Below are 19,852 nucleotides of genomic sequence, written 5' to 3' on the forward strand. Positions count from 1 at the left end.
ATAGGGTTTGGAATTTGAGAACTGCCTCCTATTCCTTTTGCCAACTTTAACTGAAAAAAAGATTGTAAACTATGTCATGCCTGTTTATGGACAAGTAGAATATCAAAAATACATTAAGGAGTTCTTCATAATGTTTCAGACAGTGTTACTGTAAGACTAATAGTTCAAGAACTTCTGGGGTCTTATTTAAAAATATAATTGCATTAAGTGATTTCAAAATACTTTTGTATCTGCAAACACTGCTTTCAAAGGAACAAATGTGCCCAGCATTACAGCAAGAGCTAAAGGGAACGTGTGTGTGTGTGTGTGTGTGTGTGTGTGTGTGTGTGTGTGTCACATTGCAGTTGACGGGGGTCCTATCTATAGGCTGATCTCTGTGAAACCAACAATGCTTGGCCCCTTTTAACCACGCAAATGGCGCTGTCACCATTCATTCCGCTTGGCAGTGGAGAGAAGGCAGCACTAACAATTCAACGGCTGTTCAATGGACACAACTGAACAACTGGACATTAACAAAATCCCTTCAGTGGTTTTGATTCCTCAAAAATTTCTTTATGTTAATTTTTGCTGCATGTGAAAATCCCTGTAACTTTGTCAATTACAAGACAAGATAATGAAGGCAGTGAGACAGCTTAGAGGTGAAGGAGCTTGCTGCCAAGCCTGAGACCTGAGTTTGATAACTGGTACAAGTTGTGCCCAGGTTGCAAGACCCCCAAGCAAGACCACCACAGAGCCAATATCCGATGCAAGCACACAGAGGTTTTTAATAACAAAACAAGCAAGCTTGGTCTGCCATCCAACATCCGACACAGTGGGTGGAGGAGAACAGCCCTGAGCACTCACTTGAAGGGGTTTATATAGGAAAAGTTTACATGCAGTTTAGGATTGGTTAAGGGGGATAGGGATGAGGCAGTTCTTTGAAGTTACTGGCTGAACTATAAGCATGGGGTTACTGATGGCTAACAGGATTCAGGGTATCTACAGAGACATAAATTTTTACTCCCTATGCCCTGCTTTTGTTGAACCTAGGATATAGACATTCAGATTTATTGTTCCAGTTCTACTTTCCTCTAAGGTCAATTTCTGGTCAGTTGAGTCCATTACTCCCCATATCTTGTTTTGCCAAGTCCAGGATACATAGATTTATTGTCCCAGCCTTACAAATTCAACTTCTAGTCACTTCTAAAACTGCTGGTCAGCAAATACCTTTGGAAGAGGGGAGGGGGAACCGTCTCTCAAGATGGCTACTGATTTTTCCCTTTCAGTACACACACACACTGGAGAGAACTGACTGGCCAACTTTTCCTCTGACCTTCACACACACATCCCTCCCAGTAATAAATACATTTTAAAAAGATAATGAATGAGTTTACTAAGTGGAAACAAAATCTCTTAAGAAATGGTCATTTAAACTGGCACCATCTATCTCTGTCTGCTTGGGGCCATTACGAATCCTGTAGTCTGTTAAGAAGCATGCTGATCATTTTAATCCTTCATTATACACTCCTGTTGGGTGTCTCAGACCATGAAGGTAGCTAAAGTTTATCATTTTTCTTTTCCACTGTCAAGGCCAGATGAGGGTCTGGTCCTTGGAGATCCCCTGGGCTTAGGAGGAGCTCCTGTCTCCTTTAGCCTTAATTTTTTTTTTTTAACCCTCTGTTCATCTGTTGAGAAAGAACATAGACTTTGGAGGCAATGAGAAAGTTCGGCAGTGTCTCTCCTGTACAGAGTGGACACCAGGTAGAGTCAGCCTGGGAAGAATCATAACAAGCTTCACAGGAATTGAAAACACATCTTTTTCAGTCTCCCAGTTTCTCACATGAAGAAGCCACCAAGAAGAGTTTAAGTTACTTTTCCTGCTGACAACAAATAAGTGGTCATGTAGGACAGGAGGGCAATTTTTTCCATTTTATTCTTACTGTATGGGTCTGTGAACCATGTCCACGCAGTGTCTGTGGGGGTCAGAAGAGGGAATCAGATCCCCGAGAGCTGTTAACTGCTGAGCCATCTCTCCAGTTCTATAGGAGAACTATTTTTTTATTCTATGCAGAGTGGTACAGGAGAGAGAAAACCTCATCCAACATTCATTCTTCCTGCTCTTTGTTTAGCAAATATCAGATGTCCCCAATAACAAGAAAATGTTCTTTATGTTTCAAAGCTTCTGATATTTTCCAACCTCTGGATTAGAGAAATGAACCTTTAAAATTGCCCTGACAAGTCAAAGGTCAGTCTTGTTCACTAGCTGGATCTCCTGCACAGTTTGCAAAGGGGTTTAGCGTTGTGTAACCTGAAGTGTTTACTCTGGTCCGGATGGTAACGCAGGGCACTGCTGCCAGTCTCCCAGCAGAGCTGTTATCTGGTCGTCTTTATTGTCCAGACACTGCTTGTTGGAAACAGGACTTATCAGGAGTTTCTGGCAGTTGATACCTTTGCTGACAGGAAGTGCATGGAACCCTGATGCACAGTACTGCCCCTGCATATCAAAAATATTTCCCATCTCACTCAGCTATCCAAAAATATAACCAAGGCCAGATTATCCCACTTTACCTGTGGACAAAAGTCATTAGACAGAAAGTAATTTACTATTTACTACTCTGATAAAAACCAATTCATGTAAAATGACATTTATCTGAAAGCATTTCTCAACAGTTAGTCTTTAAAGTCTGTAGGAAACAGAATTAACTTAGACAGAATGTATCCTTTTACAATGTGCCTCCTGAATCCTGAGAAATACTTCTTATTATTCTTTCTTGTATGTAACCCAATGGAGACTTAACATGGAAAATACCTCAGAAGTATAAATTAAATACAACAAAATAACCATCCTATTGCAAAGTAAGAATGAGCTTCTAAAGCAGTCCTCAAGAGCAAGTGAGCAGCAGATGAGTGGACTCCACGAAGCCCAAATGTGTTATCTGCAGCCCATGACTGATCCAGGGCTCCCCTCCCTCCCCCTCCCCCTCAATACAGCTTTTACTAGAGTCAGGGGATTGATTCTGACCTCTGTGCATCTCTGAAGAAGTCTCAGACTTCACAGTTTTCAAATATTTCAGATTCCTTTTCTGGGAGCAAATCTGTGATTCTGGACTAACTTCAAGATCGTTTACCCTCACACTCCTGAGTCAAATGAAGAGAGCAGAAAACACCTTGGCCCTTGCTAATATGAAAAGGAAGGCTAGTATGTCTCTGTTACGACTAATGGTGTCATGATGGAATCACCATCCACAGAGTCAACTAAAGAATGAGAACAGAATTCCAATAGCATAGCAAACAGCCCCAAGAATTGACAAATGAAACTACATGAAATTATAAAGTTTCTGTAAAGAAAAAGAAACAAGCCGGGCGTTGGTGGCGCACGCCTTTAATCCCAGCACTCAGGAGGCAGAGGCAGGCGGATCTCTGTGAGTTTGAGGCCAGCCTGAGCTACCAAGTGAGCTCCAGGAAAGGCGCAAAGCTACACAGAGAAACCCTGTCTCGAAAAAACAAAAAAACAAAAAAAAAAAAAGAAAAGAAAAAGAAACAATAAACAGACAGAATGAGAGAAAAAAAAAGGTCCAGCTGCACCTCAAACAAGGGCTTAATTCTAGAACATATAAAGGACTTCAGAAGTTTAAAACAAAAGAAACAAAGCTGCCCATCAATAAACAAGCCAATGATCTGAACAGTTTTCAAAAGAACTGCAAGTGGGCAATAAACCACTAGGGGGCACTAAGTGGGGACCCTGCCTAGCATTTATGAAGTCCTAGATCCAATTTCCTGTAGCCATGAAACAAAACAACCCTCCATAAAACAAAAAAAAAAAATAGAGATAAAAGGTCCTAAAGGAGTGGCAACAATTTTAAAATTACTTTTGCTTCAGAGTATGAGAAAAAAAAATTCTTTTGATGATAGTTATAAAATCACCAAAAATGGTTTCTACTCATTTAGTAGAGCCCAATGCCCCTAATACAGTGGTGCCTTTCCGGACAGGGTCCAGCAGAGGAGGGTGGAGCTGGCTGGTGGCTGCTCCTAGGGAAGGGGAACCAGGGCAGGAATGTAGAAGCGGCACAGATGGGGTGGGCAGGCGCTGACAACTTCACAAAGACAACAGGTCTCTTCTGCTTCCATTCCTAACCTTCTCTTCCTTCTGCTAGCTCAGACTTCCAGTTCCTAAAACTCTCTCGTAGATGCTGTGAGGGCTAAGGAGCCTCCACTCGATCAAAACAGAGGAGCTGCTGTGGTCAAATTGTCCTGTGCTGTTTAAGCCAAAAAGCCGACTCTGGAATACGGATTTAGTCCTCCCATTTCAGACTGAAGCAAGGTTGTTTTCTCTCCTGGGTTAGACAGGCCCTCTGGCTCTGTGACAGGGAGGAGAATGAAATAGCCCAAATACAAAAAAAAATAAAGCTAAAACTGCGCTGGTAGCTTTGCTTAGAGAGACTTAAAGCTATCTCTCTGTTCCCTCTCTGCCAATCACCATATCTCTGGGCTCAGCTTCCTAGAGCTAAAAAGATATTTATTTTATACTTTTAATGTTTTGTTTTAATTTTGATATAACTTTTGCATAAAAAACAACACTAACATTTTAAGGTTGACAGATTAAAAAAAAAAAAAATCAGGGCAGTCGCCACCCATAAGTGAGTTCCTGGCTTCAAGCTGGATCAACATCACCTACTGGATTATGTTCCCCCAAGACCCACTTGTCTGCCAACCCCACCCATTTTATCATCCTACCCGTGGCCAGCCCGGCCTCGCAACTTCTGCGGATTCCACGACACAGGTACAGCCCACACCAGTCTGAAGAACTGGTCTGGTCTCCCAGCTGAGCTGCCCCAATCTCTAGGCCCCAGGGCACATCCCATGCCCCGCCCCCTCCCATTTTAGCACTAGCAAGGTTGCTGGGCCCTACCCCCCAACTCTGGTGGAATTCTACTGCTCTGGTGAAATCCCCACCAGCCCTTCCCGCAACTTCAGTAGACTCCATAGGCCCATGTACAGCCCATACCAATCAGAAGAACAGCACCTGCTCCACTGGGCTCCATATTCTGGTCTACAACTTTGGCTTTACTGTAGCCCAGGCTGGATCTAGGCACCCAAGACCCCACAAACACCAGTGGAGTCACCCTACTGAACCTGAAGACTTGCCAGTCACCAAAACCGTTGATCACTTAGGCTAACAGACAACAGAGGAAACAGAAAACAGAGGAACAAAACACCTTTCTAATAAAGACAAACACAGGAATCAACACCTAGACCTACAATCATCCCAAATCTAGATGCCTAGACACCAGTGTAAGAAACAATATCTATCCATAAACCCAGCCCTACAGAAGGTACTAGAAGGAAAGCTCCAACCCAAGCAAGTTAGCTGCACACACACAAAAATATAGGCAACAGTCTAACATCAGTAAAACCCAAAGAAGGGAAACACACACACACACACACACACACACACACACACACACACACACACACCCCACTACACCACCACCACCACCACCACCAACAACAACAACAGCAGCAGCAGCAGCAAAAAATAACAGGAATTAACAGTCACTGGACATTAATAACTCTCAATATCAATCATCTCAATTTGCCTATAAAGACACAGGCTACCAGAATGGATAGAAAATCAGGATCCATCCTTCTGCTGCACACAAGAAACACTTCAATTTCAAAGACAGACATTACCTCAGAGTAAAGGGTTGGAAAAAGATTTTCTAATCAAATGGACTTAAGAAGCAAGCTGGTGTAGCTATCCCAATATCTAACAAAATAGACTTTAAACTAAAATAAATCAAAAGAGCTAGAGAAGGACATTTCATATTCATCAAAGGAAAATTCATCAAGATGAAGTCTCAATTCTGAACATCTATGCCCAATACAAGGGCACACATGTTTGTAAAAGGAACATTACAAAAGCTTTAATCACACATAAAACCCCATACATTAATAGTGGGAGACTTCAACACCCCATTCACCAATGGACAGGTCTTTCAGACAGAAACTTAACAAAGAAATAAAGGAACTACTAATGTCATGAGTCAAATAGACCTAACAGACATCTACAGAACATTCTACCCAAACACAAGAGAATATATCTTCTTCTCAGCACCCCTTGGAACCTTCTCTAATATTGACCACTTACTTGGTCACAAAGCAAATCTCAACAGATACAAAAAAAATGGAATAACCCTCTGTATTTTATTGGATCGCCACAGGATAAAGTTGAAGTTCAACAACAGCACAAACAACAGAAGCCTACAAACTCATGGAAACTGAACAACTCTGAACTGGGTCAAGGAAGAAAGAAAAAATTAAAGACTTCTAGAAGTCAATGAAAATGAATACACTCTCGGGGGCCTAATGAATACACGACCAGGTGGTGGTGGCGCACGCCTTTTTTTTTTTTTTTTTGGTTTTTCGAGACAGGGTTTCTCTGTGTAGCTTTGCGCCTTTCCTGGGACTCACTTGGTAGCCCAGGCTGGCCTCGAACTCACAGAGATCCGCCTACCTCTGCCTCCCGAGTGCTGGGATTAAAGGCGTGCGCCACCACCGCCCGGCTGGTGGCGCACGCCTTTAATCCCAGCACTCGGGAGGCAGAGCCAGGCAGATCTCTGTGAGTTCAAGGCCAGCCTGGGCTACAGAGTGAGTCCCAGGAAAGGCGCAAAGCTACACAGAGAAACCCTGTCTCGAAAAACCAAATTAAAAAAAAAAGAAAGAAAGAAAGAAAGAAAGAAAGAAAGAAAGAAAGAAAGAAAGAAAGGAAGAAAGAAAGGAAGGAAGAAAATGAATACTTAGCACACCCAAACTTATGGAACACAATGAAAGCAGTGCTAAGAAGAAATTCATAGCACTATGTGCTTGCATAAAGACTTTGGAGAAAGCTCACACTAGCAACTTAACAGCACATGTGAAAGCTAAAGATCAAAAAGAAACAAACTCACCCAAGAGGAGTAGAAGGGAGGAAGTAATCAAACCAAGGGCTGAAATCAATAAAACAGAAACAAAGGGAACAATGGAACACGGAGTCAATGAAACAAAGTTGGTTATTTGAGAAAATCTACAAGATAGACAAATCCTCATCCAAACTAACTAAAAGGCAGAGAGAATATCCAAATTAACAAAATCAGAAATGAAAAGGAGGATATAACAACAGACACTGAGGAAATACAGAGAATCATTAAGTCATACTTCAAAAAACTGTACACCACATAGTGGAAAATCCATAGGAAATGGATAGATTTCTTGATAGGTACCACATATCAAAATTAAATCAAGATCAGATAAACAATTTAAATAGACCTATAACCCCTAAGAAAATAGAAGCAGACATAAAAAGTCAAAAAAAAAAAAAAAAAAAAAAAAAAAGGCCAGGGCCAGATGTTTTCAGCACAGAATTCTACCAGACTTTCAAAGGAGAACTAATACCAATACTCCTCAAATTATCCCACATAATATAAACAGACAGAAGGTTGCCATGTTCCTTTTATGAGGCCTGTCACCCTGATACCCAAACCACAAAAAGACTCAACAATGAAAAAAATTACAGACCAACTTCCTTTATGAACATTGATGCAAAAATACTCAATAAAATACTTGCAAACCCAATCCAAGAGCACATAAAAAAAGATTACCCAACATGATCAAGTAGGCTTCATTCCAGAGATGCAGGAATGGTTCAACAAACGAAAAATCTATCAATGCAACCCACCATATAAACAAACTGAGATAAGAAAACAACAAGATCATCTCATTAGATATTGAAAAAGCCTTTGGGAAAATTCAACACCCCTTTATGATAAAAGTCTTGGGGAGATCAGGGATACAAGGACATACCGAAACATAATAAAAGCAATACAGCAAGCCAACAGCCAACATCAACTTAAAAGGAAAGAAACTGAAAGCGATTCCAATAATTTCAATATCAGAAAAAAGATAAGGCTCTACATTCTCTCCATATCTATTCAATAGAGTACTCAAAGTTCTAGCCAGAGCAATAAGACAACAAAAGGAGATCAAGGGGATACAAATTAGAAAGGAAGAAGTCAAACTTTTACTATTTGCAGATGATATGATAGTATACATAAGTAACCCCCAAAATTCTACCAAGGGAACAGCTGATAAACACCTTCAGCGAAGTGGCTGGATACAAGATTAACTCACAAAAATCAGTAGCCCTCCTTTATACAAATGACAAATGGGCTGGGAAAGAAATCAGAGAAACAACACCCATTACAGTAGTCACAAATAACATAAAATATCTTGGGGTAACTCTAATCAAGAAAGTGAAAAACCTGTATGACAAGAACTTCAAGTCTTTGAAGAAAGAAAGTGGAGAAGGTAGCAGATGATGGAAAAATTTCCCATGCTCATGGATAGGTAGGATTAACATAGTAAAAATGGCAATCTTACCAAAAGCAATATACAGGTTCAATGCAATCCCTATCAAAATTCCAACACAATTCTTTCCAGACCTTGAAAGAACAATACTCAACTTCATATGGAAAAACAAAAATCCCAGGATAGCTAAAACAATATATTATTCTGTATAATAAAGGAACTTCTGGAGGTATCACCATCCCTGATCTCCAACTCTACTACACAGCTATAGTAATACAAACAGCATGGCATAAAAACAGACAAGTGAACCAATGGAATCAAATGGGAGACCCAAAAGTAAATCCACACACCTATGGACACCTGTTTTTTGACAAAGAAACCAAAATGGAAATACAATGGAAAAAAGAAAGCATCTTCAACAAATGGATGTCAACATGTAGAAGAATGCAAATAGATTCATATCTATCACCCTGCATAAAACTCAACTCCAAGTGGATCAAAGACCTTAACATAAATCCAGATACACTGAACCTGACACAGGAAACAGCCCTGAATGCACTGGCACAGGAGACAACTTCCTGAGTAGAACACTAGCAGCACAGACACTGAGATCAACAGTTAATAAATGGGACCTCATGAAACTGGAAAGCTTCTGTAAGGCAAAGGACACAGTCAATAAGACAAAATGGCGGCCCATAGAATGGGAAAAGACCTTCGCCAATCTCATTTCTGACAGAAAACTGACCTCCAAAATATATAAAAAATTCAAGAAACTAGGTATCAAAAAACAAAATAATCTAATTAAAAATGGGGTATAGATCTAAACAGAAAATTCTGAACAGAAGAATCTCAAATAGTGGAGAAACACTTAAAGAAATGTTCAAAAACCTTAGCCATCAGGGAAATGCAAATCAAAAGGACCCTGAGATTAGATTCCATCTTATACCAGTCTATGATTATACCAGAATGTCTATGATTAAAAACACTAATGACAGCTTATACTGGAGAGGGTGTGGAGCAAGGGGAACACTCCACCACTGCTGGTGGGAGTGCAAACTTGTACAGCCACTTTGAAAATCAATACAGAAGTTTCTCAGAAAATTGGGAATCAATTTACCTCAAGACCCAGCTATATCACTCTTGGGCATATACCCAAAGGATGCTCAATCATACCACAAGGACACTTGTTCAACTATGTTCATAGAAGTGTTATTTGTAATAGCCAGAACCTGGAAACAACCTAGATGCCCCTCAACTGAAGAATAAAGAAAATGTGGTATATTTATACAATGGAGTACTACTCAGTTGTTAAAAACAATGACTTCAGGAAATTTGAAGGCAAATGGATGGAACTAGAAAAATATCACCCTGAGTGAGGTAACCCAGACCCAGAAAGACAAACATGGTATGTACTCACTCATAAGTGGGTATTAGTTATGAAGGATAACCATGCTATAATTTACAGTCTCAGCAAGGCTAGGTAGCAAGGAGGGCCCAAAAATGGAGATAATGGAGACTATTGTGGTCCAGCCCCTCATAGTCCTCTCCCAAGGTCCAGGAAGAATCTGCAACCAGCTGATAATTTAATCTTTGAACATAGAAAATAAATCCATGTACACGAAACTCCTTAGTCCATACACTTTATTATTCTGAGTCAGTTCTCTTCTACAAGCTTCTATTCTACTCTTATGCCTAGCTCCTTTCTTGTCTGATTTCTCTCTACATTTATCTGCTGTTCCGGCTAAGTTCTATCTTAATTCTCTCATCTTAATTCTGCCTCATCTAGGTACTTCTCATCTTGTTCTTAGCCATCTCATTCTTCCCCATCTGGCTCTTCCTCATCTTCCATCTCGTCCTCTAGTCCTCTCTTCCAGCCCTTCAATCTAGTTCTTCCCCATCTAGTTCCTTCCTCTTCAGTTCTTCCCCATCTAGTCCATTCCTCTCCAGTTCTTCCCCATCTAGTCCATTCCTCTCCAGTTCTTCCCCATCTAGTTCTTCCGTTCTTTTTTCCTCTCTCCTCCTCTTAGTCTCCTTATTCTCTCAGTTCTCCATCCTCAAGTTCTCCACTCCTTTCTTCCTCTTTGGCTCCTTATACCTCTAAATCCTCTCAAGTCTCTGAGGTGTACAGTTATAAGCCCAAGCTATAGCGATCCTCTGGCAGAGTAAGGTCACCAGGCTTGAATTCTTACAGGTCATAAACACTTTTCCTTAGGCAGTGACCTTTCTTTTACAACCCAAATGAGTGCTAATGATCAGTTAGTCAAGAAGAGAATTTATGTGCTCAATCTACATTCCTAGAAGTGGTCAGGTAAGAAGTTAGGGGTCTATTAGTAAGGTTGAATAAGAAAGGAGGGTCTCATCCTAAACTGCACAAGAAATAAAGCTATCTGCCTGACCTAGGAGACCTAGGTGTTTTGTTTGGCCTTAGATGCTTGTTAGGTATTTTAGATAAATACACTATTAAGAGTTCTAGGAAGCACACATAGCATTACAAGAAAATCACTGTAGGAACCAGCTAATATACACACAAACGCTAAAATATCAGCAAGACTTCTTAAGCCATGACTTGACCTTTGGAGAAGTCCTTGACTTTTTCAAGTAGTAGCTTTTATGATAGTAGCTGAATTCCATTACATTTTCCTACAGCTTACAGCAAAAGGATGCATGGATTTCCTTGGGAAGGGAAAATAGAAGAGATCTGGGTAGACTAGGGGCTGGCGGGGACGGGAACATAAGGAATTGGCTTGGAAGGGGGTGGGTATAGGAGAAGAGCAATGAAAGAGATGTCTTGATTGGGGGGGAGTGCATTTTGGGGTCAGGTAGAAATCTGGTGCAAGGGAAACTCTCATCAATCTATAAAGATGATCCCAGCTAAGACTCCTAGCAATAGTGGATATATAGTCTGAACTGGCCATCTTCTGTAATCAGATTGGTGACTACTCCAATTGTCATTAGAAAGCCTTCATCCAGTAACTGATGGAAACAAATGCAGAGATCTATAGCCAAGATCCTGTAGAAGAAAGGGAGGAAGGATTGTACGAGCCAGGGGGGGGAGGTCAAGATCACACAAGGGAACTCATATAAACAACTTAGTTGGGCTCATTGGAGCTCACAGACTCTGGACCAACAGCTAGGGAGCCTTCATGGGACCTACCTAGGCCCTGTACATATGTGTGACAATTGTGTAGCTTGATCTATTTGTGGGACTCCAGTGGTGGGAGCAGGGCCTGTCCCTAACAATCTGGCTGGATTCCAGGAGCCTATTCCTCATACTGCGTTGTCTTGCCCAGCCTTAATACAAGGGGAGGAGCTTAGCCCTACCTCAACTTGATGTGCCATGCTTTGTTGACACCCATGGGAAGCCTGACCCTTTTAGAACAGAAACAGAGGAGGAGTAGATTGGGGGCGGGGGAGAGGGAGCAGGGAGAAGATGAGAGGAGAGGAGGGAAGGGAAACTTCAGCCAGGATGTAAAATAAATGAATAAACTTAATAATAATAAATAAAGTTCTTTAAAAAAAAAATCAAAAGATAATTACAGTTGCTTTCATCAAAGAACTGCTAAGATTGGTGACTACCCTAATGTCATAGAACCGTCATCCAGCAACTGGTGGAAGCAGATGCAGAGATCCGCAGCCAAGCAGAGGACTAAACTCTGGGAGTCCAGTTGAATAGAAGGAGGAGGGATTATATAAGCAAGGGGAATCAAGATCATGAAGGAGAAACCCATGGAAACAGATGACCTGAGCTCACAAGGGAGCTCACACTCTAGACTGAGAGTTGGGGAACCTCCACGGGACTGACCTAGGCCCCCTGCATGTGGGTGACAGTTGTGTAGCTTGGTCTGTTGGTTGGGCCCCTAGCAGTGCACCCAGGATCTGTCCCTGGTGCACGAGCTCTTTGGAACCTATTCCCTAGGGTGGGATGCCTCGCTTATCCTTGATGCAGAGGGTAGAAGCTTCATCCTGCCTCAACTTGATATGCCATGCTTTGTTGATTCCCATGGGAGGCCTTACCCTTTCTGAGGAGTGCATGGAGGGGAGGAGAAGTGGGAGGGGAAACTTTGGTTGGTATGTAAAATAAATAAAAAAAAAACTGCTAAGGTAGGGTCTACTGGGTCTTCATGACTGAAGAGATAATTGCCCCAAACAGGCCAGCCAGCCAAATTTTTATTTCAGTAGAAAAATGGGACAGATGGATCTATATGATTATATTATCTTATGGTATTAAATAATAAAAATGCTATAAACTATAAAAAATATTTTGTAAATAACATTTATTTTGTATACACTTTTGTTTTAGTACCCTAGGACTGGAGTTACAGACAGTTGTGAGCTGCCATGTGGTTCCTGGGAATTGAACCTGGGTCCTCTGGAAGAACAGTCAGTGCTCTTAACCACTGAGCCATCTCCCCAGGCCCAACTACAAAATATTTAAATAAATAAAGGTTTAAATATAAAATTGAGATGGTTATATGTTTACAGAATGAAAACTCAAAGCCTCCTGCAAGTTATAAAGGTCTGGACAACTTATTTGAGGTACATAGAAGATCAAAGATAATATACATGATATAAAGTTTGTAAGGTCTAAGATAAGCAATTACAAAAATCTGGTTAAAATGTATGTCAAACCAATGTTTATTTAAAAATATTTAGCTATTAAAATATTATATCAGAGTTGCAAATATCAGATTGGTGTAACTGATCTTCTGTTATTCCTCATGTGGTACCTATACTACTTTCTCTAAGTATACTGAGATATCATCTACTATTCCTATTTGACTTTTATGGGTCTACATAAATGTGTCCCTCTCATCTGAATGACCCATAAGGCTTATGGCTCAGGAGTCTGGGAGGGGTGGTATTACAGTTTTTCAAACATTACCAATTCATTCATTTGAGTTTTTCCAGTTTCTAATCACCCACAGGTTACCCCACTGGATAGACATTTTTCAATAGGTAATGACAATCCAGCATCCCGATTTTTAATGGAATTCCTTTTGGGTGGCATGTTCCATGGTTCTAAAAAACTCTGGGCCTCTGAATGATATGCTGTTTGACTTGTCCTGTGGTAGTTTGAATGAAAATGGGCCCCATAGACCCATAAAAAGTAGCATTATTTGAAAGGATTAGGATGTATGGACCCATTGGAACAGCTGTGGTTTTACTGGAGGAAGTGTGTCACTGGGAGTGGGGTTTGAGGTCTTAGAAGCTCAAGCCAGGCCTAGTGTCTCTCTCTTCCTGCTGCCTCTCTAGCACCATGTCTGCTTGCACCTGTCATGTTTCCCACCATAACAACAATGGACTAATAAACCTCTGAACTGTAAGCCAGCCCCAATTAAATGTTTTCCTTTATAAGAATCACAGTGATCACAGTGTCTATTTACAGCAATAAAACCCTAACTAAGACACGCCCACTTGCTCTGGATGAAGACAGCTTCCTAAAATCCCCCCACTGGCCACATCCCATTACAATGTCTCCAGAGAAAAGGCTCAATCAAACTTCTGATTGTCAGCCACAGCCATGGAAAATGTGGTTGTCTAAGGGACAGATGGAAAAGATAAACAACTGTCACACAGACATTCTTTTGTTTGGATTCACTGTTAGTGTTATCCCTCCACATATATTGGGAGTCCCTCTATACCAAAAAGTGGTAGGCATTTCAAAATTATCTGTATCAATTGTTCTATAATTGCGTAGAGTCCCCCTATAAACTGACCAAAGATTTGTAGGCCAGTTATGGGGATTTCACCCTTTACATCCTTCAACCTTCACTCAGTATTATGATTGGAATACTTATGTTGATGATCCTTTTGATGATACTAGAAGGCATTTATTGGTTTAGGGGATATAGGAGTCTCTTGGGCATCCAAACATGAGTAAATGCATCTGCCTTTAAAAAACAAAGAGGGGAATTGTTGAGGGCTGGACTGATCCAAGGCTTTTCCTAAAGCCTGATGTATACAGAGAGGGGACACAGCTCCTTGTTTAAAACCAGAAACATGCTGGACATAACTCAGTGCTTGTGCAAAACCCCCTGACCCCAGTTTTTGTCTTCTCCATTGTCTATCTTCTATCCTTCCCATCCTCTGGCACTTCCTCAATGAAGAACGACCTGCTGGTCCAGGTCAGTGCGGTGAGCTGAGGGAAGACAATAGAGCAAAGAAGTGGAGAATACTGGACAGAAGAGCACCACAACTATGGAAAGGCAAGGAGATAAAGAGGGAGTGGGAATCAACCAAAATGAAATATAAGATTCCATATGGAAACCTACTTTATAAGCTAATTAAAATATAAAAATAAAAAAGTAGTTTGCATTAAACTGATAGGAACAGCTATAATTTAGTGTGCATGCTAAACATGATGGTGGACAATTCATCTGTAAGTTTCATAAATTTTCTGAAGTGATGGTACCTTAGAATTTCACTTAGAATGATGATAATAGCATTTAAAGTCAGAATTAACTGCTTCCAATGATATTTCCTCTGGTCCTTCCATGCATGGATGTCTCTAGTAATGCTCTGGTAAGTTCTCACGGGTGTCTTGTATGCAGTATGAGGGGGGAGAAGGACCGAGGGAGGGACAGGGAGATCCTTTAGCTCAGCTTTTCCTATATTTTTTGAATTTTTCAAAAATCATCTGAATATTCAATTCAATCAGAAAGCATGGAATATACATTGTTTGGGGTAGAACATCAAGTTCCATTTAAAATTGATTATAAATAGTCAACTGTAACTTAAACAATATATATTTGTATAAACATTTTTAACACCTAAAAGAGATGTTTGGATTGCCAGTGGATGGTCAAAGGATTTATCTAAGAGTTAGTCATAATATGCAGGTATTTTCTACCTCTACACCCACTGAAAAAGTTTCCAGTTGTTTTATATAAATCTACTCAATCTGTTGCTTTCAAAGAGAAAGGCTTCATGTATTTTTGGAGGTTCTTTGTCTTATAACACTGAGTCAGGGAATCCTACAGGTCCTTTGTATATACATCATGGCTTCCAGTTTTGTGTTTTTATGGGATTTCTGCGTGTGAGAGCATGTATGTCTCTGTGTCTATCTGTGTTTCTTGTGCTTTTTCTTCGGCTGTTTGTTTTATCTTATTTTATTATTGTTCCTTAATTGCCTAAGACAGAGGGTGCAGCTCCAAATGGAGGGAAGTGGGAGGGAAGTGGCAGGAGCAGAAGAAGGAGAAACTGTAATAAAAATACACTGTATAAAAAATCTCTTTGCAACAAAAGAAAAGAGAGTCTTGAGGATTGGGGAGGGTGTTTCCAGGCAACCTCCTGTTTTAAATCTATTTATTTTTCATATGTGTGGGTGCCCTTGTGCCACGGAGTGCATATGGGGCCAGAGGACGACTTGCAGGAGTCTGCATTCTGGAAATATAAGTCAGGCTGTCAGTCCTGGCAGCTCTTTTACCCACTGAGTGATGTCATCAGCCAAACCTACTAATTCAAAAATAATAATGAAATTTAAAATGTTCTGGTTAGGATCAGCCTCACATTTTTTATAAAAACATATCTGCTGTTATAAAACACAGTTCACAGGATACTACCTATAATTTAAGTTATATATACACAGCCATCTTCCTTAACTCTTAGGATGCTTTTAAAAATATTTGACAATGACATTCTTGGGAATTTTTTCCCCCCAAGATTCAACTTGTAAACTAATCAGCGAAGAAAGACCAGTGAAACAAATTCTCATTATATAAGTAAAAATTCTTTTCCTGTGGCTGGTGAGATGGCTCAGCAGTTTGTCTTTGCAGAGGACTAGAATGCAGTTCTTTAAGCACAACTCCAAGAGACACAATGTCCACTTCTGGACTCTCTGGGCACCTGCTTCCATGAGAACATACCCACACACAGACATAATAGTTTAAAAAATTAAATGGAGACATTCTTTTTCACAGAGTTTCTAGCATCAGTATTCTAAATGAAACTGCTTCTAGAGCTGGGGATGTAGCTCAGGATGGAAGCCCTGATATGTGCGTGTGTGTTTCTGTTAAGGGTGATGTACACGTTGACTTAATCCTCAGTACTGCACAAACCAGGATGGAAGCCCTGATATGTGCATGTGTGTTTCTGTGGTAAATTTGTCTCAATAAATGTATAATAAGCTTTATTAGTATAACATTCTTTTATAAATTTTACAGCAAAAAGTGTAACTTAAAAGAAACACCCAATTCCATTTTTCACTATAAATCTAGCTGTGTTAAAGGAAGCAACTACTTTTTGAAACAAAGCTGTATCAGTCTTATTCTCAATCAGGTATGAGTATATTTTTTAGACGAGATCTCACTGAACCACCAAGCTGGCCTTGAATTCTTTCTGTTGTTGAAGTTGAGCTTCCTCCTACACACAGATGTGTGCTCCTCTGCCTGGGTTTGTGCAGTGCTGAGGATTAAGTCAACATGTACATCACCCTTAACAGAAACACACACGCACATATCAGGGCTTCCATCCTGGGTTTGTGCAGTGCTGAGGATTAAGTCAACGTGTACATGCACCAGATCACATTACAGATGGCTGTGAGCCACCATGTGGTTGCTGGGAATTGAACTCAGGACCTCTGGAAGAGCAGCCAGTGCTCTTAATCTCTGAGCCATCTCTCTAGCCCTGCTTTTCCTCTTTCAAAATAAAATAAAAATTGTTTTATTTTATTTTTTGTAAGTTCTGAGGACTGAACTCATGAAGGGTAAACATTCTACCACAAAACTATCTCCCACACTGTGTTTTGAAGCAGAGTCTAACCACTACCTGCTCCAGACTAATCTTGAACTTAAAATCTCCCTACCTCAGTCTCCTGAATGCTGACACCAGAGGGCCATCACCAGCCTGGACTGCATTTGCTCTATAACTGGCACATAAACAAATGAGAGATGCTGGAGTGGCTTTGGCTAATGCAGAACCAGATTGCTTTGATAAGTTTAGGGCAGCAATTTTATACAACCTTCTCTTAAGCCTAATATTAATAATAGTTGTAATTCAGGAAAATAATTTTTGAGCTTTATCAATAATAATGCTAATAATAGTAAATATTATTATTTGTTTTTTTTGAGATGAAAACCAAAGTGTGGCTTAGGCTATTCTGGAACTCAAGATTCTCCTGTCTTAATCTCAGTTCTTCGGACTAATTAATATTTTTAATATTACTGTACTTAAAAGTGATAGAAAAATGAAGAATTGGTTCTTTCAAAAGGTAAACAAGGGGCTGAAGAAACAGCTCAGTGGTTAAGTGAATGTATGGCTCTTGCAGGGGACCTGTATTCAGTTTCCGGTCACCATATTGGGTCCTCACAAATGCCTGTTTTCCCAGCTCCAGGGGTACACCCATAAATTCTCACCTTATTTATGACTGCCCAAACAAGAGATGAACAGGACACAATAATAGACATGTCAACAAGGAGGGATAAGCCCACAAGGCTTTAACCCTACAGAAAGAACTACAAGCAACTAAGCAATGTTGGGAGCAGGAAAAATGGTCTTCCAGGGAAGAGCTCACCCAACTGATAACCCAATACCAAACAGTCAGTCCTGAAAACACACTTACAAGTAACTTTATACAGACAGAGCAGGCTGTTAGAAACATGCATATACATATGCAATAACAAGTAATACAAAGGGGGTCATTAATTTGAAAAAGGACAAGTAGGAATATATGGGAGGGTTTGGAGGAAAGGGAAGGTAGAAATGTAATTATAATCTCAAAAATTTTAAAAAAGGTTTAAAAGGGAGACACAGCTTTAAAAGGGTTTATCCTTTAAATAGGTGGCGATAGGACCACTGAGTTTTCATAATATCTTTATCTGTTTCTTCTTTGAAAAAGGATGCTTATGGAGAAATATGGCTGTACTCCCTACTTATTTTTTGATGTTAAAATAATCAGCTTCTGCAAACAAGTACGGTAGTAATCATCTGCGGCAGTTATAGGACATGGGGTACAGGGTATGGCAGCTTTCACTTTCCTCATGGAAACACTCTCATTATGGCTGGTTCGTAGCTACAACATAATGTCCCTCAGTTGCAATGACATGTCAACAATTACTTGCTAGCTCAGTACTCACACTTGTCACCCTTTACTGACTTGGATTTTACCACCCACTGCTAGTCTAGTGTCATAGTAACTTTCCTGTCACTACTATATTTTTCTTCTCTAATCCATTCTGACTCAGTGGGTTTAACATGGGACACCAGCTAATTTTGCTGACAGAAAAAAGAAAAATTAACTCCTTCCTATCACTCCCAGTGACTCTGCAACCTGTCCTTAGACGATGTTTCCAGCTTCTGTTTGATGACTTTCTACTACTCCAAGCTTCATAGGCTGAGGGTTCCTTCAACCTAAGGGACTGTGCATGCTGAGCAAGACTCCATCCTGAGCCTCAGCCCTTTGTTCTTGTCAGAGGCGATGGTTCCCCAGTTTTCCACATACTTCATTTGTGCATTCACTCTATCCAAATACTTTATGGCTACTCGTTATTTTGTCACTGTGGTTTATTTTACTATTTTATTTAAGCCAAGATTAAGTAAATTTATTATTTACTTATGTATTCTCCGTATAATCCCCAGCAGTGAACACAATGCTTTAAATAAAAGTGATATTTGATATCATATTGGATGGTTTTACGTCAACTTAACTGACAAGCTAGAGTCACTGGAAAGGAGGGAGCTTCAACTGAGAAAATGCCTCCATAAGATCAGGCTGTAGGCAAGCCTGAAGGGCATTTTCCTAATTAGTGATTTATGTGGGGAGGTCCCAGTGCATTGTGGGTGGTGCCATCCCTGGGCTGGTCGTCCTGGGTTCTATAAGAAAGCAGGTTGAGAGAGCCAGTAAGCAGCACCCTCCATGGCCTCTGCATCAGCTCCTGCCTCCAGGATCCTGACCCGCTTGAGTTCCTGTCCTGACTTCCTTCAATGATGAACAGTGATGTGAAAGTGTAAGCCAAATAAACCCTTTCCTCCCAACTTGCTTTTGGTCATGATGTTTCATCTCGGCAGTGGTAACCCTTACTAAGGCAGGTATATATCAGTGCGATTAACTAGACAGAAACATCTTCCTATAATAAATTTCCTCAGTTACCACCCAAGCAGAGTCTGTCAAAACTAAACTGCATAATTAGAAAAAGGATCCAAAATAGAATACATTTGACTTCTCTTTCGGTGCCTAATTGATTACATCTTCTACCTAAAGGGGTGGGTGGGGGCACAAGGTGGCATTACCTTAGGCATCCAGTGACATTGTAGAATATATCAAAATCCAGCAAGCCATTTGCTTTGGGGTAGTCTCCTTCAGGCCACCCTGAGAAGGGGATGATGACACTCTCTGTCAGGGTGAGCAAGGCTTCCGTTATCATGAGATGCTTGAGTTTGTCACTAGAGGACAAGTTCCAGAGCAAACCTAGAAAAACAGCTACAATGAGAACAGTGCTCAACACTCAAGGCCAGGCCACCAGCTTCAGAACTATGAATGGGTACTTAAAAAAGGATGCAGGGCGAGAACCTGTTTGGAGCTCAGTTGATGCTA

At 40.5% G+C, this 19,852-nt stretch overlaps 1 protein-coding gene across 1 annotated transcript in view; it reads right to left on the bottom strand.

Moving 5' to 3' along the window:
* Pkp2 (plakophilin 2) overlaps positions 1 to 19,852 on the bottom strand; it is a 69,713-nt gene that overhangs the window by 19,158 nt on the left and 30,703 nt on the right. Inside the window, exon 6 of the mRNA XM_028894699.2 lies at positions 19,549 to 19,726. Within this exon, the coding sequence (XP_028750532.1) occupies positions 19,549 to 19,726 (178 nt within the window). The remainder of the gene's footprint in view (positions 1 to 19,548; positions 19,727 to 19,852) is intronic.

This window comes from Peromyscus leucopus, chromosome 12, assembly GCF_004664715.2.
Source record: "Peromyscus leucopus breed LL Stock chromosome 12, UCI_PerLeu_2.1, whole genome shotgun sequence".
Lineage (NCBI taxonomy): Eukaryota > Metazoa > Chordata > Mammalia > Rodentia > Cricetidae > Peromyscus > Peromyscus leucopus.